General features: G+C 51.4%; 1 protein-coding gene across 1 annotated transcript in view; it reads left to right on the top strand.

Annotated features, from left to right (window-relative positions):
• Positions 1–23,260, top strand: part of dcc (DCC netrin 1 receptor) — a 1,518,136-nt gene that overhangs the window by 87,252 nt on the left and 1,407,624 nt on the right. Inside the window, exon 3 of the mRNA XM_038792949.1 lies at positions 20,395–20,558. Coding sequence (XP_038648877.1) covers positions 20,395–20,558 — 164 coding nt within the window. The remainder of the gene's footprint in view (positions 1–20,394; positions 20,559–23,260) is intronic.

The following is a 23,260-nucleotide window of genomic DNA, read 5'->3' on the forward strand; positions in this document are numbered from 1 at the left end:
TCATCTCCTCTCCCCACAACCGCATTGAGGCGCCTTCGCCTCATCTCCCTCTCTCCACATCCCTGCATTGAGGCTCCTCCTTCGCCTCATCTCCTCTCTCCACATCCTGCATTGAGCTCCTTCACCGACTCATCTCCTCTCTCCACATCCTGCATGAGTCTACTCCACCTCATCTCCCTCTCTTCACATCCTGCATTGAGTCTCTCCTCCTCCACCTCATCTCCTCTCTCACACATCTGCATGGAGTCTCTCCTCCACCTCATCTCCCTCTCTCCACATCCTGCATTAAGTCTCCTCCGTCGTCTCATCTCCCTCTTTCACATCTGCATTGAGTCTCCTCTCCACCGCATACCCTCTCTCACATCCTGCATTGAGGCACCTCCTCCGCTGCCTCAGCTCCCTCTCTCCACATCCTGCATTGAGCTCCTACTTCGCATCATTCCCTCTCTCCAATCCTGCAATGAGTCTCTCTCACCTCATCTCCTATCTTCACATCCTGCATTGAGTCTCCTCCTCCACTATCTCCCTCTCTCACATCCTGCATTGAGTCTCCTCCTCCACCTCATCTCCCTCTCTCCACATCCTGCATTGAGTCTCCTTCCACCTCATCTCCCTCTCCACATCCGCATTGAGGCCTCCTCCACCTCATCTCCCTCTCTCCACATCCTGCATTGAGCCTCCTCCACTGCCTCATCTCCCTCTCTCCACATCCTGCATTGAGCCTCTCCTTCGCTGCATCCTCTCCCTTCACAACCTGCATTGAGGCGCCTCCTTCGCTCATCTCTTCCACAATCTGCATTGAGATTCCTCCTCCACTCATCTCCCTCTATCCACATCCTGCATTGAGTCTCCATCACCGCCTCATCTCCCTCTCTCACATCCTGCATTGAGTCTCCTCCTCCACCTCATCCCTCTCCCCACATCCTGCATTCTCCATCACAGCCTCATCTCCCTCTCTCACATCCTGCATTGAGTCTCCTCCTCCACTCATCTCCCTCTCTCCACATCCTGCATTGAGCCTCCTCCTACCTCATCTCCCTCTCTCCACATCCTGCATTGAGCCTCCTCCTCCACCTCATCTCCCTCTTCCAATCCTGCATTGAGTCTCCTCCTCCACCTCATCTCCCTCTCTCACATCCTGCATTGAGTCTCCTCCTCCACCTCATCTCCCTCTCTCCACATCCTGCATGAGTCTCCTCCTCCACCTCATCTCCCTCTCTCCACATCCTGCATTGAGTTCCTCCGTCGTCTCATCCCCCTCTTCACATCCTGCATGAGTCTCCTCCTCCACCTCATCTCCCTCTCTTCACATCCTGCATTGAGGCTCCTCCTCATCTCCCTCTCTCCACATCCTGCATTGAGGCTCCTCCTCCCCCTCATCTCCTCTCTCCACATCCTGCATTGAGTCTCCATCACCGCCTCATCTCCCTCTCTTCACATCCTGCATTGAGCCTCCTCCTCCACCTCATCTCCCTCTCTCCAACCTGCATGAGCCTCCTCCTTCGCTGCCTCATCTCCCTCTCCCCACAACCTGCATGAGGCGCCTCCTTCGCCTATCTCCCTCTATCGACATCCTGCATGAGGCTCCTTCGCCTCATCTCCCTCTCTCCACATCCGCATTGAGTTCCCACCGCCTCATCTCCCTTCCCACATCCTGCATTGAGTCTCCATCACCGCCTCATCTCCCTCTCTCCACATCCTGCATTGAGTCTCCTCCTCCACCTCATCTCCCTCTCTCACATCCTGCATGAGGCACTCCTCCGCTCCGCATCTGCCTCTCTCCACAACCTGCATGAGGCTCCTCCTCCGCTGCCTCAGCTCCTCTCTCACATCCTGCATTGAGCCTCCTCTTCGCATCATCTCCCTCTCCACATCCTGCATTGAGCCTCCTCCTTCGCCTCATCTCCCTCTCTCCACATCCTGCATGAGCCTCCTCCTTCGCCTCATCTCCCTCTCTTCACAATCTGCATTGAGCCTCCTCCTTCGCCACATCTCCCTCTCTCACATCCTGCATTGAGTCTCCTCCTCCACCTCAACTCCCTCTCTCCACATCCTGCATTGAGTCTCCTCCTCCTCCACCTCATCTCCCTCTCTCCAAACCTGCATTTAGTCTCCTCCTCCACCTCATTCCCTCTCTCCACATCCTGCATTGAGTCTCCTTTACCTCATCTCCCTCTCTCCACATCCTGCATTGAGGCTCCTCCTCGACCTCATCTCCTCTCTCCACATCCTGCATTGAGGCTCCTCCTCCGCTGCCTCATCTCCCTCTTCCACATCCTGTATTGAGTCTCCTCCTCCACCTCATCCCTCACTCCACATCCTGCATGAGGCACCTCCTCACCATCATCACCCTTCTCCACCTGCATGAGGCACCTCCTCCTCCGCCTCATCTCCCTCTCTCCACAACCTGCTTGAGTCTCCTCCTCCACCTCATCTCCTCTCTTCACATCCTGCATTGAGTCTCCTCCTCCACCTCATCTCCCTCTCTCCACATCCTGCATTGAGGCACCTCCTCCTACCTCATCCCTCTCTCCACATCCTGCATTGAGGCTCCGCCTCCACTCATCTCCCTCTCCACTCCTGCATTGAGTCTCCCTCCACTATCTCCCTCTCTCCACATCCTGCATTGAGTCTCCTCCTCCACCTCATCTCCTCTCTCCACATCCTGCATTGAGGCACCTCCTCCGCTGCCTCATCTCCCTCTCTCCACATCCTGCAATGAGCTCCCTTCACCTCATCTCCTCTCTTCACAATCTGCATTGAGCCTCCTCCTTCGCCTCATCTCCCTCTCTACATCCTGCATTGAGTCTCCTCCTCTGCCTCATCTCCTCTCTCCACATCCTGCATTGAGCCTCCTCCTCTCTCCACATCCTGCATTGAGCCTCCTCCTTCGCTCTCTCTTCTCTTCACATCCTACATTGAGGCTCCTCCTCCACTCATCTCCCTCTCTTCACATCCTGCATTGAGTCTCCTCCTCCACTCATCTCCCTCTCTCACATCCTGCATTGAGTCTCCCCTCCACCTCATCTCCTCTCTCCACATCCTGCATTGAGCCTCCTCCTCCACCTCATCTCCTCTCTCCAATCCTGCATTGAGTCTCCCCCTCCACCTCATCTCCCTCTCCACAGCTGCATTGTGGCGCCTCCACCTCCGTCTCATCTCCTCCCTCCACATCCTGCATTGAGCCTCCTCCCCCCCCTCATCTCCCTCTCTCCACATCCTGCATTGAGCCTCCTCCTCCACCTCATCTCCCTCTCTCCACATCCTGCATTGAGCCTCCTCCTTCGCTGCCTCATCTCCCTCTCCCCACAACCTGCATTGAGGCGCCTCCTTCGCCTCATCTCCCTCTCTCCACATCCTGCATTGAGCCGCCTCCTTCGCCTCATCTCCCTCTCTCCACATCCTGCATTGAGTCTCCTCCTCCACCTCATCCCCTCTCACATCCTGCATTGAGTCTCCTCCCACCTCATCTCCCTCTCTCCACATCCTGCATTGAGTCTCCTCCTCCACCTCATCTCCCACTCTCCACATCTGCATTGAGTCTCCTCCTCCACCTCATCTCCTCTTCACATCCTGCATTCAGGCTCCTCCTCCGCTGCCTCACCTCCCTCTCTTCACATCCTGCATTGTGTCTCCTCCTCCCCTCATCTCCCTCTATCCACATCCTGCATTGAGTCTCCTCTCCACCTCATCTCCCTCTCTCCACATCCTGCATTGAGGCTCCCCGCTGCCTCAGCTTCCTCTCTCCACATCCTGCATTGTGTCTCCCCTCCACCTCATCTCCCTCTCTCCACATCCTGCATTGAGTCTCCTCCTCCACCTCATCTCCCTCTCCACATCCTGCATTGAGGCCTCCTCCGCTGCCTCATCTCCCTCTCTCCACATCCTGCCTGAGCCTCCTCCTTCGCATCACTCCCTCTCTCCACATCCTGCCTTGAGCCTCTCCTTCGTATATATCCCTCTCTCCACATCCTGCAATGAGCTCCTCCTTCGCCTCATCTCCCTCTCTCACTATCTGCATTGAGCCTCTCCTCCGCCTCATCTCCCTCTCTCCACATCCTGCATTGAGTCTCTCCTCTGCCTCATCTCCTCTTCCACATCCTGCATTGAGTTCCTCCTCCACCTCATCTCCCTCTCTCCACATCCTGCATTGAGCCTCCTCTTCGCCTCATCTCTCTCTCTTCACATCCTGCATTGAGGCTCCTCCCTCCACCTCATCTCCCTCTCTTCAATCCTGCATTGAGTCTCCTCCTCCACCTCATCTCCCTCTCTCCACATCCTGCATTGTGGCGCCTCCACCTCCGTCTCATCTCCCTCTCTCCACATCCTGCATTGAGCCTCCTCCTTCGCCTCATCTCCCTCTCTCCACATCCTGCATTGGAGTCTCCTCCTCCACCTATCTCCCTCTCTCCACATCCTGCCTTCAGGCTCCTCCTTTGCTGCCTCACCTCCCTCTCTTAACATCCTGCATGAGGCTCCTCCTCCACCTCATCTCCCTCTCTCCACATCCTGCATGAGTCTCCTCCTCCACCTCATCTCCCTCTCTCTCACATCAAGCATTGAGTCTCCTCCTCCACCTCATCTCCCTCTCTTCACATCCTGCATTGAGTCTCCTCCTCCACCTCATCTCCCTCTCTCCACATCCTGCATTGAGTCTCCATCACCTCCTCCTTCGCCTCATCTCTCTCTTCACATCCTGCATTGAGGCTCCTCCTCCACCTCATCTCCCTCTCTTCACATCCTGCATTGAGTCTCCTCCTCCACCTCATATCCCTCTCTCCACATCCTGCATTTGAGCTCCTCCTCCGCTGCCTCATCTCCCTCTCTCCACATCTTGCATTGAGTCTCCATCACCGCCTCATCTCCCTCTTCTCCACATCCTGCATTGAGTCTCCATCACCGCCTCATCACCCTCTCTCCACATCCTGCATGAGTCTCCTCCTCCACCTCATCTCCCTCTCTCCACATCCTGCATTGAGCCTCCTCCTCCACCTCATCTCCCTCTCTTCACATCCTGCATGAGGCTCCTCCTCCACCTCATCTCCCTCTCTCCACATCCTGCATTGAGCCTCCTCCTCCACCTCATCTCCCTCTCTCCACTCCCTGCATTGAGTCTCCTCCTCCACCTCATCTCCCTCTCTCCAGATCCTGCATTGAGTCTCCTCCTCCACCTCATCTCCCTCTCTCCACATCCTGCATTGAGGCACCTCCTCCGCTGCCTCATCTCCCTCTCTCCACATCCTGCATTGAGTCTCCTCCTCCCACCTCAGCTCCCTCTCTTCACATCCTGCATTGAGCCTCCTCATTCGCATCATCTCCCTCTCTCCACATCCTGCATTGAGCCTCCTCCTACGCCTCATCTCCCTCTCTCCACATCCTGCATTGAGTCTCCTCCTCCACCTCATCTTCCTCTCTCCACATCCTGCATTGAGCCTCCTCCTTCGCCTCATCTCTCTCTCTTTCACATCCTACATTGAGGCTCCTCATCCACCTCATCTCCCTCTCTTCACATCCTGCATTGAGTCTCCTCCTCCACCTCATCTCCCTCTCTCCACATCCTGCATTGAGCCTCCTCCTCCCCCTCATCTCCCTCTCTTCCACAACCTGCATTGAGTCTCCTCCTCCACCTCATCTCCCTCTCTCCACATCCTGCATTGAGTCTCCTCATCCACCTCATCTCCCTCTGTTCACATCCTGCATTGAGCCTCTCCTTCGCTCATCTCCCTCTCTCCACATCCTGCATTGAGCCTCCTCCTTCGCCTCATCTCCGTCTCTCCACATCCTGCATTGAGTCTCCTCCTCCACCTCATCTCCCTCTCTTCACATCCTGCATTCAGGCTCCTCCTCCACCTCATCTCCCTCTCTTCACATCCTGCATTGTGTCTCCTCCTCCACCTCATCTCCCTCTCTCCACATCCTGCATTGAGTCTCCTCCTCCACCTCATCTCCCTCTCCTCCACATCCTGCATTGAGTCTCCCCCTCCACCTCATCTCCCTCTCTCCACATCCTGCATTGTGGCGCCCTCCACCTCCGTCTCATCTCCCTCTCTCCACATACTGCATTGAGCCTCCTCCTCCCCCTCATCTCCCTCTCTTCACAACCTGCATTGAGTCTCCTCCTCCACCTCATCTCCCTCTCTCCACATCCTGCATTGAGTCTCCTCCTCCACCTCATCTCCCTCTGTTCACATCCTGCATTGAGCCTCCTCCTTGCTCATCTCCCTCTCTCCACATCCTGCATTGAGCCTCCTCCTTCGCCTCATCTCCCCTCTCTCCACATCCTGCATTGAGTCTCCTCCTCCACCTATCTCCCTCTCTTCACATCCTGCATTGAGTCTCCTCCTCCACCTATCCCTCTCTCACCTCCTGCATTGAGCCTCCTCCTTCGCCTCATCTCCCTCTCTCCACATCCTGCATTGAGTCTCCTCCTCCAACTATCTCCCTCTCTTCACATCCTGCATTCAGGCTCCTCCTCCGCTGCCTCATCTCCCTCTCTCCACATCCTGCATTGAGTCTCCTCCTCCACATCATCTCCCTCTCTCCACATCCTGCATTGAGGCACTTCCTCCGCTGCTCTCATCTCCCCTCTCTCCACATCCTGCATTGAGCCTCCTCCTTCGCCTCATCTCCCTCTCTCCACATCCTGCATTGAGGCTCCTCCTCCACCTCATCTCCCTCTCTCCACATCCTGGATTGAGGCTCCTCCTCCGCTGCCTCAGCTCCCTCTCTTCACATCCTGCATTGAGCCTCCTCCTTCGCATCATCTCCCTCTCTCCACATCCTGCCTTGAGCCTCCTCCTTCGCATCATCTCCCTCTCTCCACAGCCTGCAATGAGCCTCCTCCTTCGCCTCATCTCCCTCTCTTCACAATCTGCATTGAGCCTCCTCCTTCGCCTCATCTCCCTCTCTCCACATCCTGCATTAAGTCTCCTCCTGCACCTCATCTCCCTCTCTCCACATCCTGCATTGAGCCTCCTCCTTCGCCTCATCTCTCTCTCTTCACATCCTACATTGAGGCTCCTCCTCCACCTCATCTCCCTCTCTTCACATCCTGCATTGAGTCTCCCCCTCCACCTCATCTCCCTCTCTCCACATCCTGCATTGTGGCGCCTCCACCTCCGTCTCATCTCCCTTTCTCCACTCCTGCATTGAGCATCCTCCTCCCCCTCATCTCCCTCTCTCCACAACCTGCATTGAGTCTCCTCCTCCACCTCATCTCCCTCTCTCCACATCCTGCATTGAGTCTCCTCCTCCACCTCATCTCCCTCTCTCCACATCCTGCATTGAGTCTCCTCCTTCGCCTCATCTCCCTCTCTCCACATCCTGCATTGCGCCTCCTCCTCCACCTCATCTCCCTCTCTCCACATCCTGCATTGAGCCTCCTCCTCCAACTCATCTCCCTCTCTCTACATCCTGCATTGAGCCTCCTCCTTCGCCTCATCTCCCTCTCTCCACATCCTGCGTTGAGTCTCCTCCTCCACCTCATCTCCCTCTCTCCACATCCTGCATTGAGGCTCCTCCTCCGCTGCCTCAGCTCCCTCTCTTCACATCCTGCATTGAGCCTCCTCCTTCGCATCATCTCCCTCTCTCCACATCCTGCCTTGAGCCTCCTCCTTCGCATCATCTCCCTCTCTCCACATCCTGCAATGAGCCTCCTCCTTCGCCTCATCTCCCTCTCTTCACAATCTGCATTGAGCCTCCTCCTTCGCCTCATCTCCCTCTCTCCACATCCTGCATTGAGTCTCCTCCTCCACCTCATCTCCCTCTCTCCACATCCTGCATTGAGCCTCCCTCCTTCACCTCATCTCTCTCTCTTCACATCCTACATTGAGGCTCCTCCTCCACCTCATCTCCCTCTCTTCACATCCTGCATTGAGTCTCCCCCTCCACCTCATCTCCCTCTCTCCCCATCCTGCATTGTGGCGCCTCCACCTCCGTCTCATCTCCCTCTCTCCACTCCCTGCATTGAGCCTCCTCCTCCCCCTCATCTCCCTCTCTCCACAACCTGCATTGAGTCTCCTCCTCTGCCTCATCTCCCTCTCTCCACATCCTGCATTGAGTCTCCTCCTCCACCTCATCTCCCTCTCTCCACATCCTGCATTGAGCCTCCTCCTTCGCCTCATCTCTCTCTCTTCACATCCTGCATTGAGGCTCCTCCTCCACCTCATCTCCCTCTCTTCACATCCTGCATTGAGTCTCCTCCTCCACCTCATCTCCCTCTCTCCACATCCTGCATTGTGGCGCCTTCACCTCCGTCTCATCTCCCTCTCTCCACATCCTGCATTGAGCCTCCTCCTTCGCCTCATCTCCGTCTCTCCACATCCTGCATTGAGTCTCCTCCTCCACCTCATCTCCCTCTCTCCACATCCTGCCTTCAGGCTCCTCCTTTGCTGCCTCACCTCCCTCTCTTCACATCCTGCATGAGGCTCCTCCTCCACCTCATCTCCCTCTCTCCACATCCTGCATTGTGGCGCCTTCACCTCCACCTCATCTCCCTCTCTCCACATCAAGCATTGAGTCTCCTCCTCCACCTCATCTCCCTCTCTTCACATCCTGCATTGAGTCTCCTCCTCCACCTCATCTCCCTCTCTCCACATCCTGCATTGAGCCTCCTCCTCCACCTCATCTCCCTCTCTCCACATCCTGCATTGAGGCTCCTCCTCCGCTGCCTCATCTCCCTCTCTCCACATCTTGCATTGAGTCTCCATCACCGCCTCATCTCCCTCTCTCCACATCCTGCATTGAGTCTCCATCACCGCCTCATCTCCCTCTCTCCACATCCTGCATTGAGTCTCCTCCTCCACCTCATCTCCCTCTCTCCACATCCTGCATTGAGCCTCCTCCTCCACCTCATCTCCCTCTCTTCACATCCTGCATTGAGTCTCCTCCTTCACCTCATTTCCCTCTCTCCACATCCTGCATTGAGCCTCCTCCTCCACCTCATCTCCCTCTCTCCACTCCCTGCATTGAGTCTCCTCCTCCACCTCATCTCCCTCTCTCCACATCCTGCATTGAGTCTCCTCCTCCACCTCATCTCCCTCTCTCCACATCCTGCATTGAGGCACCTCCTCCGCTGCCTCATCTCCCTCTCTCCACATCCTGCATTGAGTCTCCTCCTCCACCTCAGCTCCCTCTCTTCACATCCTGCATTGAGCCTCCTCCTCGCATCATCTCCCTCTCTCCACATCCTGCATTGAGCCTCCTCCTCCGCCTCATCTCCCTCTCTCCACATCTTGCATTGAGTCTCCTCCTCCACCTCATCTCCCTCTCTCCACATCCTGCATTGAGCCTCCTCCTTCGCCTCATCTCTCTCTCTTCACATCCTACATTGAGGCTCCTCATCCACCTCATCTCCCTCTCTTCACATCCTGCATTGAGTCTCCTCCTCCACCTCATCTCCCTCTCTCCACATCCTGCATTGAGCCTCCTCCTCCCCCTCATCTCCCTCTCTCCACAACCTGCATTGAGTCTCCTCCTCCCACCTCATCTCCCTCTGTCCACATCCTGCATTGAGTCTCCTCATCCACCTCATCTCCCTCTGTTCACATCCTGCATTGAGCCTCCTCCTTCGCCTCATCTCCCTCTCTCCACATCCTGCATTGAGCCTCCTCCTTCGCCTCATCTCCCTCTCTCCACATCCTGCATTGAGTCTCCTCCTCCACCTCATCTCCCTCTCTTCACATCCTGCATTCAGGCTCCTCCTCCGCTGCCTCATCTCCCTCTCTTCACATCCTGCATTGTGTCTCCTCCTCCACCTCATCTCCCTCTCTCCACATCCTGCATTGAGTCTCCACCTCCACCTCATCTCCCTCTCTCCACATCCTGCATTGAGTCTCCCCCTCCACCTCATCTCCCTCTCTCCACATCCTGCATTGTGGCGCCTCCACCTCCGTCTCATCTCCCTCTCTCCACATACTGCATTGAGCCTCCACATCCCCCTCATCTCCCTCTCTTCACAACCTGCATTGAGTCTCCTCCTCCACCTCATCTCCCTCTCTCCACATCCTGCATTGAGTCTCCTCCTCCACCTCATCTCCCTCTGTTCACATCCTGCATTGAGCCTCCTCCTTCGCCTCATCTCCCTCTCTCCACATCTTGCATTGAGCCTCCTCCTTCGCCTCATCTCCCTCTCTCCACATCCTGCATTGAGTCTCCTCCTCCACCTATCTCCCTCTCTTCACATCCTGCATTGAGTCTCCTCCTCCACTATCTCCTCTCTTCACATCCTGCATTGAGCCTCCTCCTTCGCCTCATCTCCCTCTCTCCACATCCTGCATTGAGTCTCCTCCTCCACCTATCTCCCTCTCTTCACATCCTGCATTCAGGCTCCTCCTCCGCTGCCTCATCTCCCTCTCTTCACATCCTGCATTGTGTCTCCTCCTCCACCTCATCTCCCTCTCTCCACATCCTGCATTGAGTCTCCTCCTCCACATCATCTCCCTCTCTCCACATCCTGCATTGAGGCACCTCCTCCGCTGCCTCATCTCCCTCTCTCCACATCCAGCATTGAGGCTCCTCCTCCGCTGCCTCAGCTCCCTCTCTTCACATCCTGCATTGAGCCTCCTCCTTCGCATCATCTCCCTCTCTCCACATCCTGCCTTGAGCCTCCTCCTTCGCATCATCTCCCTCTCTCCACATCCTGCAATGAGCCTCCTCCTTCGCCTCATCTCCCTCTCTTCACAATCTGCATTGAGCCTCCTCCTTCGCCTCATCTCCCTCTCTCCACATCCTGCATTAAGTCTCCTCCTGCACCTCATCTCCCTCTCTCCACATCCTGCATGAGGCTCCTCCTCCACCTCATCTCTCTCTCTCACATCCTACATTGAGGGTCCTCCTCCACCTCATCTCCCTCTCTTCACATCCTGCATTGAGTCTCCCCCTCCACCTCATCTCCCTCTCTCCACATCCTGCATTGAGTCTCCATCACCGCCTCATCTCCCTCTCTCCACATCCTGCATTGTGGCGCCTCCACCTCCGTCTCATCTCCCTCTCTCCACTCCCTGCATTGAGCCTCCTCCTCCCCCTCATCTCCCTCTCTCCACATCCTGCATTGAGGCTCCTCCTTCGCTGCCTCATCTCCCTCTCTCCACATCCTGCATTGAGCCTCCTCCTTCGCCTCATCTCCCTCTCTTCACATCCTGCATTGAGTCTCCTCCTCCACCTCATCTCCCTCTCTTCACATCCTGCATTGTGTCTCCTTCACCGCCTCATCTCCCTCTCTCCACATCCTGCATTGAGTCTCCTCCTCCACCTCATCTCCCTCTCTCCACATCCTGCATTGAGTCTCCTCCTTCGCCTCATCTCCCTCTCTTCACATCCTGCATTGAGGCTCCTCCTTCGCCTCATCTCCCTCTCTCCACATCCTGCATTGAGGCTCCTCCTCCACCTCATCTCCCTCTCTCCACATCCTGCATTGAGGCGCCTCCTCCTTCGCCTCATCTCCCTCTCTTCACATCCTGCATTGAGTCTCCTCCTCCACCTCATCTCCCTCTCTTCACATCCTGCATTGAGGCGCCTCCACCTCCGTCTCATCTCCCTCTCTCCACATCCTGCATTGAGCCTTCTCCTCCACCTCATCTCCCTCTCTCCACATCCTGCATTGAGTCTCCTGCTCCTCCACCTCATCTCCCTCTCTCCACAACCTGCATTTAGTCTCCTCCTCCACCTCATCTCCCTCTCTCCACATCCTGCATTGAGTCTCCTCCTCCACCTCATTTCCCTCTCTCCACAACCTGTATTGAGCCTCCTCCTTCGCCTCATCTCCCTCTCTTCACATCCTGCATTGAGGCTCCTCCTCCACCTCATCTCCCTCTCTCCACATTCTGCATTGAGGCTCCTCCTCCACCTCATCTCGCTCTCTTCACATCCTACATTGAGTCGCCTCCTCCACTGTCTCATCTGCCTCTCTCCACAACCTGCATTGAGTCTCCTCCTCCACCTCATCTCCCTCTCTCCACATCCTGCATTGAGGCTCCTCCTTCGCTGCCTCACGTCCCTCTCTTCACATCCTGCATTGAGCCTCTTCCTCTACCTCATCTCCCTCTCTTCATATCCTGCATTGAGGCTCCTCCTCCGCTGCCTCATCTCCCTCTCTCCACAACCTGCATTGAGGCTCCTCCTTCGCCTCATCTCCCTCTCTTCACATCCTGCATTGAGGCTCCTCCTCCACTGCCTCATCTCCCTCTCTCCACATCCTGCATTGAGCCTTTTCCTCCACCTCATCTCCCTCTCTCCACAACCTGCATTGAGGCTCCTCCTTCGCCTCATCTCCCTCTCTTCACATCCTGCATTGAGGCTCCTCCTCCACTGCCTCATCTCCGTCTCTTCACATCCTGCCATGAGAGTCTTTCTCCTTCTCCCTCTCTCCTATTCTTGCCCTGCAGTGAGGTTCCACCTTTTGCATGAATAGCACAACTAGGTTTTGGGTGTCTCTAATAAAAGGGAGCTGGAAACCAGCTGTTGCAAACTTGTGAACATTCATTGACCACTTACACTATTTACAGAAGCAGATTTTCTGTGGGCTCATCAGAACTTCCTTTCCCTCAGTTTCAAGTTGCATGCGATCTGACATCACTGATGAAGCACTCTAGCTATAACCTTTTATGCTAGCCTCCCCAGTCTTAGATCTACTCAGAACATTAATCATATACACATTCATCCTAGTCCCCCTTCTCCCCACAGTCTCTTGGCACAACAATCTCCAACAATGTTCTTGTTTCTCTTTGAGGTTGTGTAGGACGTATGCTCCACAGAATCTTCTCCGTGGAAGGCACCGACCTTCACCAGAGATTGCTGCTTCTGGTCAGTAGGATAAAGGTTGTGAATGGAGATTTTCACTTTCTTCTCCTTTATCTTTACCTTCTTCTTGGTTACTCTGGGAAAGGTTGAACTACTGGCTGCTCTGACTTGAAAGAATGAAGGTTGGTCCAGCTCTGGGAATATTTGTACAGCTATAGAGGGTCTACAAACTACTGCTGCAAGGACAATGCGCATTCTGTAATGCCTCGTCCATGAATGAATCAGATGGACAAAGAGGAAAAACGAAGGCTATTCTGAAAGGAAGATTATGCCTGTCCTGCTAATACTACCAGAATTTCTTTTTTGTAGGTGGTGGTACAGTTACAAGCTCTGCTTCATGTGAATTTGCTCCACGGCACGCGTGACAAGCTCTATGAATTCATTAAAATATAAGCTGTTCACTGGCATCAGCACTGAAAGAAACATTCAGAGACAGAAAATTACACTTTCCTGTATTCTTTATGGTGTTAGGAAGATGTGTAGTAAGCACCTCTGTAGTTTATTCATCTCAGGTTTAACTGCAGATTCAACAATAGCAGGGATTTGTTCTATGCAGTGGCAAGCGGAAGAACTCTTCATTGTACACAGAAGTTGCTACATTAGGTTGTCATACATCATCGTTGTTTACAGCAGATGGATTTACATCTTTATCACCTTCTTCAGCAATATGCTCATCTCCTTCAGCAGAGCTATCCCAGGCTAAAAAAATGAAGTACGATTCAGAATCTCCTCCTGTAACAAATCATCAGCTTCAGTGGTATCTTGGCTATCATTCTTTTCCACTCTTTCCCAAAAGAGGAAATTATTGTCTAGATGTCATCTTGCAGCTGGTCACCTTTATCCTTGGCCCACCTGTCTCCACTTCAGCGAGCCTCTCCTCAAGGAAAAAGTAAAGGCTTCTGATGTGGCAATGGAGACTGATTCAGCATTCTGAGTGAGCCTGAGTTTCTTCTGTAACTGGCTAATAGAGAGGTAGTCAAAGCTACACAAGCTCCCCTGCTCAGCAAGGAACAATGTTGGTTAGGGATAACCAGTAGAGAATCAGTGAGCTCAATACAATTACAACGAAATGTAGCAGTCATCATTCCAAGCACCTTGAATGGAATGCCTCCTGTGCCATGAATTTGAATGGTAGACACATGGAGAAATTCAGACTTCAGCCATGGTGTGGTTTTGGAAAGAATGGACACTCCTGCTCCTGTGTCCAGTTTCAAATTAATTTCCAGCCATTGCCCATGATATCTGCATATATGATGCCTCACGGCTCTGTCATTTCACTGAAGAAGAACACCATTCTGTCTTCACTGTCCTCTACTTCTGGATACTTGCAGATTGGAATGGTCTTTACATTTTTGATCTGAAGATGGAAACTATTGTGACAAACAAATTTGAAATACCCCTCATGCGGGCAGGAGCAGTACTCGGCATTAATGGCTGGTCACTGTTGTTCGTGCCAATGAGTTTTTTTTCCCGCTGCAGTGCGGACATGGCATAATGAGGCGGACCAGCCCTCTTCATACTGATACGGCTATCTGGCTGGCAGGCCTATGGTTGACGGATTGGATCAAGTTAGTGCTCTTCCTGCAGGAATGCTCCCTATACCCTAGTAACCTGTTTTACTACAAGGCTTACCCTGTCAGGCTAACTGTACTGCTTTGGGCAAAGTGAGATCTTTTCTGGACTGTTGCAGGATCTGACAATGATTCATCGATCGCCCCCTCTATGATGCGATCTCTACTGAGGTCCTCTCTCAAATGCCTCACACTCAAGAGTTATCTGCTGAATGATACAGGTTGTTTATAAAATAATCAATGGGCTGCAATGTCTGAGCTCCCCAGTGTCAAAGCTGGGATAGTTACCCAGCAACTGGGGAATCCCTTTCGAAGGTTTCCCAGATAAAGGGTTTACATGACAATTGCCGAGAAGTGGAAACTTCCTCTGGCCAATTGCCCTGCGTTTGGGACCATCCGAAGCTACGATTCAAATCGCAAACTTCAGATGGTTCCGGCTATGTTAGACAACATAGTTACCCAGAAAGAGTTAGAATATAAAAACCTCATCTAATTCCAGGGTTCCTATTGTAAAGTTACAGACCAGCAACCCCCAGGACTCCCTTCACACCCACCCCCCCCCCCCCCCCCGCCATGGGACACCCCCAAATCCGACTACCACCCCACGGTATTCCCCGGACCCCCTGACTAACCCACCCAGTGTATTTCCCACCTCCCCGACTCCCCATAATTTCCCCTGAGCTGACCCGAACGCCCCCTCCCCTCTCCCAGGGCGAACGCATCCTGACCCCGCCTTGCACGCCTGAGCCGAACACCTCCACCTCAGGCCTGATCTGATTCCCCACCCCCCCCCCCGCTACTTCACAGGGCCAACCTGACCCAATACTGCCATCGCTGCCTCAATGCTCCCACACTCCCGAATCCTGGAGTGCCCACATTTGGCTGTGCTCACTGGACCCTGTGCTGTGCATTAATGCTGCCATGGGGGGTTGTGCAGTGCATGCTGTCCTTTCCGCACTGGAGCTGCTTTTGAAATGAATCTGAGCTGAAGGGCAGAATGGCTCCTGTATTTGCTACCTCCAAGGATACATTATGAATATCAGTCTGGACATTCTTAATCCAGTCCCCAGTGCACACGAGTTTGCAGCCGTAAACTCTCTCTAATTTGGCACTAATTGCCACTAAATTGGTAGTTGCACTTAGAGAATGCACGGATGGCTGGTATACTTAATAGAAAATTTTAGACAGATACACTGAGGGACAGTCTTTTGTGATTGGAGTTAAGGACACGCTTAGGGAAAAATAAGAGATTTACTGTGGAATTGGTTGAGTATAAAAATTGGAAAGTCATGCTGCAGTTGTACAGAACCTTAGTTAGGCCCCACTTGGAATATTGTGTACAATTCTGGTCACCACACTACCAGAAGGATGTGGAGGCTTTACAGAGGGTGCAGAAGGGATTTACCAGGGTGTTGCCTGGTATGGAGGGCATTAGCTATGAGGAGCGGTTGAATAAACTCGGTTTGTTTCTCACTGGGAACGACGGAGGTTGAGGGGCGACCTGATAGATGTCTACAAAATTATGTGAGTCAGAGACTTTTTCCCAGGGTGGAAGAGGTCAATTACTAGGGGGCATAGTTTAAGGTGTGAGTGGCAAAGTTTAGAGGAGATGTCTTTTTAAACATGAGAGGGTCGTTGGTGCCAGGAACCTGCTGCCGGAGGAGGCGGTGGAAGCAGGGACGATAGTGACGTTTAAGGGGGGTCTTGAAAAATACACCAATAGAATGGGAATTAAGCGATATGGACCCCAGACGTTTAGAAGGTTTTAGGTTAGATGGGCAACATGGTCGGCACAGGTTGGAGGGCTGAAGGGCCTATTCCTGATCTGTACCTTTCTTTGTTCTTTGTATTACAAAATTATATGGATGGGCTGGTCAGATGGGCAGAACAGTGGCAAATATAATTTAACTCTGAAAAGTGTGAGGCATCTTGGAGGGATTAACAAAGCAACGGAATATACAAACAAGGTGGAAATTCCAAGTTCTTTACAATACAGACAGATACCACCAATATAAATGAATGATAGGTCGTTAGGAAGTACGCGGTGTGGAAGTACAGAAGACCTTGGGGTGCCTGTTCATAGATCCCGGGGAGGCAGCAGGATAGGTAGATAACATGGTTAAGAATGTATATTAGCCGAGGCTAATAAACATTTAAGAAGTTAATAACATTTAAGAAGTATTTTTGATGAGCAGCTGAAACAATCCATAACACACAAGGCAATGACCAAGTGCTAGAAAATGGGATTAGAATAGATAGGTGCTTGATAGGTGCCGGCGCCAGACATGATGGGCCGATGGGCCAAGTGGCCTCTTTTTGTGTTGTAAAACTCCATGACTCTCTGACCAGACATTTCCCCCCTTAAAATTTGAGTTTTAACCACAATCCAATAGTTTCAAGATCGTCATTACTGAAACTGGAATTTCAATTCCTGGACCATGGTGGTATCTGTCTGACTGTATTGTATAGAACTTGGAATTTCCACCTTGTTTGTCAATAGTTTAAAAAAACTATAAATCACATAAACTATCCACCGACAGCACCCTAAAAAGGCTCACAGTTGTCACTTGTCAGAAGACTAATGGAAAATTCAATAATGTGCAATTCATTCTTTAATATTTAAAATTTAAGCCCCTTTACTCATCAATATTGAAAGAATATTTTTATTTGCAAGGATAGATCATGAATGTTTAATAAATTATTTGGTTGGCGCATAGCAGGTTAACACCAGTAATTGTTCAAAACAATTCTTCCAATGTTTTCTCCTCTTTTCTATCCTCCAACTGGAGATAAATTTCAGGAGCAAACCCGTGTATCTTGCATAGGTGAACATTCTTGATATGCAAGTCAAGAGTTTGGACGGCAGAATCCTGATCTCATCCTCATCCAACATTTACACAGGAGGGCTGGATCACAATTGGGCAACCAGAATTTATCCATAGAATCCATAGAATGCCTCTAGTGCAGAACGGGCCATTCAGCCCATCGATTCTGCATTGACATCTCCAAAAGAGCACTTCATCTAGGAGCATTCCCCCTCCCTATCCCTGCAACCCCCATGCATTGATCATGGCAATCCACCCAACCATGCGCAGCTTTGGACACTAAGAGGATATTTAGCTTGGCCCAATCCACCTAAATCACATCTTTGGACTGGGGGTGAAACCGGAGCACCTGGAGGAAATTTGCTATCTCCTTTTACCCTCTTCATAACCCAATGGCTGATGGATACCACTGTCCTGCTAAGAATACACGATGAAGACTGGTCTAAGGTGGAGAATTCCACCCCAGGCAGATCCTCCCCAGCCTGAGTCACGTGCTTCATAGAATCATACAGTTTAGACGAGGCCCTTTGGCCCATCAAGCCTGCACCGAGAAAAAAAAACCGAGCTACTCAAATTTACTTCCCAGCACTTGGCCCATAGCCTTGAAGGTTATGACATGTCAAATGCTCTTCCAAGTATTTTTAAAAATTGTGAGGTTTCCTGGCCTCATCGAGCCTCCCAGGCAGTGCTTTCTTTTAGGTTAATAGCAGGTTAAGTATTCATGCTAAGTACAGTAAGAAAAAAATGAAAAAACATCCATATAACGGCTTTCACAAACTCAATCCATCCCAAAGCACTTTCCAACCAATTAAAAGCTCCTGAGGTCGTCGTCTCTGTTGTGGGGAATGTTAAGGTACAGTGTGGTACGCAGGCTTGCATCTGTTTCAAGTTCACCAACTAATCTGCTGTCCTGCAGAGGTGTGGGTCAGCTCTGGCATCTTCCTTGGGGAAAGGTATGAAGCTATACTACAGGATGTGCTACACAGCCTCAGACAGAGCACAACGTACACACAGATAACTATTGATAGGATCTTCTGCTCTTTTTCGGCAGCAGATAATTACAGGGTGAAGGCAATGCACTTTCCTTCCAATATCCCTTTGACGGAGGCAATTCCAGGCCAATTGGTGGAGGTAAGACAATTTGGCCTCAACCTCAGGGACAGGTCATAGAATCCCGACAGTGCAGAAGGAGGCTATTTGGCCCATTGAGGCTGCACTAATCCTCTGAGCACCCTACACCATAACCCCCCCTAAGGACAATTTAGCACGGCCAATCCACTAACCTGCACATCTTTGGACATTAAGGGCAATTTAGCATTGCCAATCCACTAACCTGCACACTAACCTGGACTGTGGGAGGAAACTGGAGCACATGGAGGAAGGCCATGCAGGACACGAGGAGAATGTGCAAACTCCACAACAGTCACGCAAGGCTGGAATTAAAACCCGGGTCTCTGTTGCTGTGAGGCAGCATGCCTTGGAAATTGTCCGGCACCCTTATTGGAAACTCTGTATCTGGAGGCAGTACTACTGCAAGTGTAGATTACGATAGATGCACAAGGCCAAACATTTCGATCATCATCCACAGAAAACTACACTCCCCCTCAACCCTGGTCTCAACACTGTATCTTTACAGTCTTTGCTCACCGGGCCAGGGGAGGCTATGCGTTAGGCATTGATCGAAGGGCTTCAGAAACCAGTCCCTCCCCTGAAGCACCAAGTCGTAATTTAAACCTCAAATTGTGTTGAGGGTTAATGTTCTCCTCGAGTGGTGCAACAGGAGAAATATAGCTGATACCTGAACAAGTTGGAAAGGTAGACGATTGTTTTTAAAAAAATAAGTTTTGTTCATGTCTTTGACTCAATCCTCATTTTTAGAAGGGCTGGTTTAGCACAGGGTTAAATAGCTGGCTTTTAAAGCAGACCAAGGCAGGCCAGCAGCCAGGGTTCCCCGAACAGGTGCCGGAATGTGGCAACTAGGAGATTTCACAGTGACTTCATTTGAAGCCTACTTGTGACAATGAGTGATTTTCATTTCATTTTAGTTGGGCACAAGTGATTAAAAAATAAAAACACCGGAGTTGTAAATTATTTAAATTCTATCCCCCTCCCCCCGTAACTTTGTAAGTCGAAACAATTCTGCAGTTGGTACTGCCCCCAGCGGTGTGGATCTTAAACTCAGCCTTTTCCAAAAGACTGCAATGGACATTGCCTCAAACATCCGGCCTCAGCATTGATGGTACAATCAGTATGTGCTCCATATTCAGCCCTTCATCCATCCAGCTCCCCAACACCCCAAGTCCCAAAGCAGCAAAAGCGAATGAAATGCCCGAAGCAGACGCGAATGTCAATGAAATGTGAATGATTAAAAATGTAAGTAAATATTAGTGATTCCCTTAAGTCTGGTTTGGGGAGGGGAGGGGCAAGAAAAATAAAATGTTGAAACAGAAAGGCAAAGTTATCGACGTCCACGGGGAATGTAGACGGTGCCTCCGGATAAATAATCTCGATGAATAGGGGAACATTCTGGTGTGAAAAGTATTCCATCCAAAAATACTGGTACCAAACTGATGGAGATTCTTTCATCCCATCGTTCAAAACCCTCAATGAATCGGGACTGACTCGGGGAGAGCTTTCTTCAACGTCTATGTCTGAAAGAATAAGGGTAATTGAGAATTTGCTTTCCCCATTTCGCCCCGGAGCGGGCACCCACCGCTCAGTGGTGGGAATCGTCTCCTGCTGACTGACAGCCTCGGAGAGATTGGGGCTTCTTATTCATTCGCTCCGTTCCAGGGAGGTTCCCGGCTCCTGGATTTGAACTCTCCTTACTACACCTCCTTTGGATCAATGGATCCACACACACACACACACACTCACTCACACGAGGAGAGGGAGAGAGCCTCCCAATTCACCTCACTGACCACAGCTCAGTAACAAGTGAGAGAAGAGATTGAGTGCCTGTCCTTCCTCCCATCTCTCTCTCTCTCTCCTTCATCGTCTGAGCTATGGAACAGGACATTAAACAAGCCAGATAGCTTGCTCTGTCCCTGTAGTTATTGTAGGAATTCTTCTGTGTTCCCTCCCCACCCCACCCTCTTCGAGTTTCTGATTTGAAAGCAGGAAATTCTATTGGATATCCGATGATTTTTTAGGTGGGGAAAAATACAAACTTTCCACCCAGGACCAATGCTGTGAAAAAGATCAACGCGCGAGAGAAGAGAGAAGAAGGCACGCGGATTGTCCTGGGGCATTAACATACTCCGAGCCGTGTGGGTCAATTATGGCGATTGTTGGATTAATGCTGCAGCAACTACTTTGATATTGTGGTGGCAATCGTTAATCGGCAGTGAATCTCGTGCCTCTGGTAAGTCTCCCATTGCCTGGAGCCAGTTTGCTTTTCTTTCTTCCCCCTACTAAAGATCGAGTCGACAAGAACGGGTTAATGCCACTGGCTTGTGGTACAGTACTCAGTTATGTTGGTGACTTTCAGGGTCTCATTTGTGTAATCCTTTAATCGTTATGCCTATTCCACTCTTGCACCGAATCCCCGTCCCCTTTTGCTGGGAGTCAAATGAAACCGACACCAACAACACGACTTGCTTTTCATTCAGGATGAGTGGGAAATGCAATGTCTTAGATTCCGAAACTGCACTGCGATCATCTGTGTTTTTGCTGCAATAATTTTGCAACCCTCGATTCTAGTTGTGTCAAACATCCCCCCCCCCCCCCCCCCCCCCCCCCAGTCCCCTTTTCTTCAACAGTACCGGTGAAAGCTGAATCGAATTTTGAACTGGAGCAGAAGATCTGGGTCCAACTTGTTTCTCGTGTTTAAACACCCCCCCGTCCCCCCATCCCCAACTTTATTTCACATCACTGAAGGCACTTTCTGTAGGTTTCTAATTCTGGAGGGGAGCGAGAGGAGAAAAGGCTGCCAAGAGTGACATTGCTTTCAACCCCAACAATGTAACAATTGCGGGGAGCATGTCTGTGTGTGTGTGTGTCTGTGTGTGTGGGTTGGGGGGGGGGGGGGGGAGGTGAAAAGCTGTTCATTCTCGGGTTATGAGCGGATCATGTGCGATTTCGTCTCATTTGGGCAGGGATATGTCTGGGAGTTGTTGGTTGCCGGGAGAATGACACTCTCCAGTGTAAGATGCTGGCTCTCGTTCTGGCGAGCTCCAGCACTTCCCAGAGGCTGCGATTGACGCGGGATTTGCAGATCTGTTCAAGCTGAAATTCGCAATGTCACTGTGTGTGTGTGTTTCTGTTTCTGTGTGGCGGCGTGTGTTTTTTTGGAATCAGCACATCCATGCAGATTGTAAACATGTAGGGCATTCATTTCATTTGCAACCCTTTCTCTCTCTCGCTCCCCCCCCCCCCCCCCCCCCCCCCCCCCCCGTGGTCAGAAACACACATCCAGAGAATTGACTGGCTTTCCAGTCCGCTTGAAGTACTTTCCTGTTGTCACAGGTTGTTGCGCCCTTGCCATTTTACAACACTTTGCTCAGCACCAGCGGCACACTCACCGCCTTTTGAACCCAGTAAAATGTGTCTTGCCGGTTGGAAATGGCGGATTCCGTTTCTTATCCGTGCGCCACATAAGCGCTGCCCTGGACTTGCCTTCATACATGGCGATTTCAGTGCTACACATCAGGGGCAACCTTCTGCAAACAGTTTGCTGGAATGTTTCTTTTTTTGTGAGGGGGGTGGGGACAAGAAACACCGGATAAAGGGCCTCGCCTTGAGAGGTCACAGAGTGGAGCTGGGCTGGGAATGGTGCTCCGGAGAGAATGGTCAACAATCCAGCTCTCTTTTACAGTCAGGTCGTAAACTAAGCGCACAGAGGACTGGAGCTCTGTCCATCATACTCACTGCCTCTGGGGGGGGGTGAAGGGGTTTCAGGTCTTCCTTTGACTTCAGTACCCCCCCCCCCCCAGTCCGGATCCGAGCAGATTTTTAACTGTAACTCCTGGCTTTAGAGAAAAGGGAGCCGCGACCCTGGCTGTAACAAAGCGTTTACCCTGGAGTGGGTGTGATGCGCACAGCTTGATGCTGTTAGTGGGGGGCTGGCTGGAAGGATCATTATATATGCGCCTGGTGCAGTATAAATCACCAGCTCGCTGTCACTGCTTGTACTTAACACTTAGATTTGTAAATGTTTTATGAAACACGTGAATAGCAACTGGTATATGAATCTAGGGGCGGTATGACGTTCAAATATATCGCCAGCTTTTGTACCAGTGCATGACACACACACACACTTACGGAAATAGTTGATATGCATGTGTGCAATATATTCGATGTGGAGTGCGTGTATCGCATGCCATGCATTTGATATGCACACGGAATGTCTGATTGGTGTTTATGCATTGTGCGGAAAACTAGATAAATAACAAGAGTTAATAGATGGACAGGTTTAAAGCCATCAGTGTATGCAAAGGGAAATACATCCTGACGAACACCAGGTTGTTGCCCGAAATATTCATTTCATGAGATCTATTTCAAATCACACCCATGTATTAATATCCTTCAGTCAGTCTGATAACTCCTGGTGATATCACTGCGCTTCGTGTGAGGTAACAAGTGCTCGGTGACTGGACAAGTACACTTGGACAATACTGCATTGCTTTTCTTACTGGAACACTCTGCATATCAATATTTACTGCCTTGACAGTGAACAGCATTTAATCCAGTGCACCTCCCTTAATTGCTGTGCTGATCTGTTGAAATAAAACACTGAACAACCTATTTTCTGCCACTAGGTGTTGCTCACTAACTTACTAAGTACCAATGTGCATTAAATTGAAATATTCCAACTTAATATTGCAGCTAATTCATGGAGTAAATAATAGTGGTTGTTTCCCCAAATTCCCCCACCCCCCCCCCCCCCCCCCCCCCCCCCACTCCTCAGAAAGGCATGATTGTTTACTATTCACAGCATGTGGGCATTTGTTGCCCGTCCCTAACGGCCCTTGAGAAGGTAGTGGTGAGCTGCGCTGTTGAACCGCTGTAGCCTGTGTGGTGAACCTTTCCCAACGGTGTTGTTTTGGTCACTGGGTTAAAATCCTG

The sequence above is a fragment of the Scyliorhinus canicula genome, chromosome 3 (assembly GCF_902713615.1).
Source record: "Scyliorhinus canicula chromosome 3, sScyCan1.1, whole genome shotgun sequence".
NCBI lineage: Eukaryota > Metazoa > Chordata > Chondrichthyes > Carcharhiniformes > Scyliorhinidae > Scyliorhinus > Scyliorhinus canicula.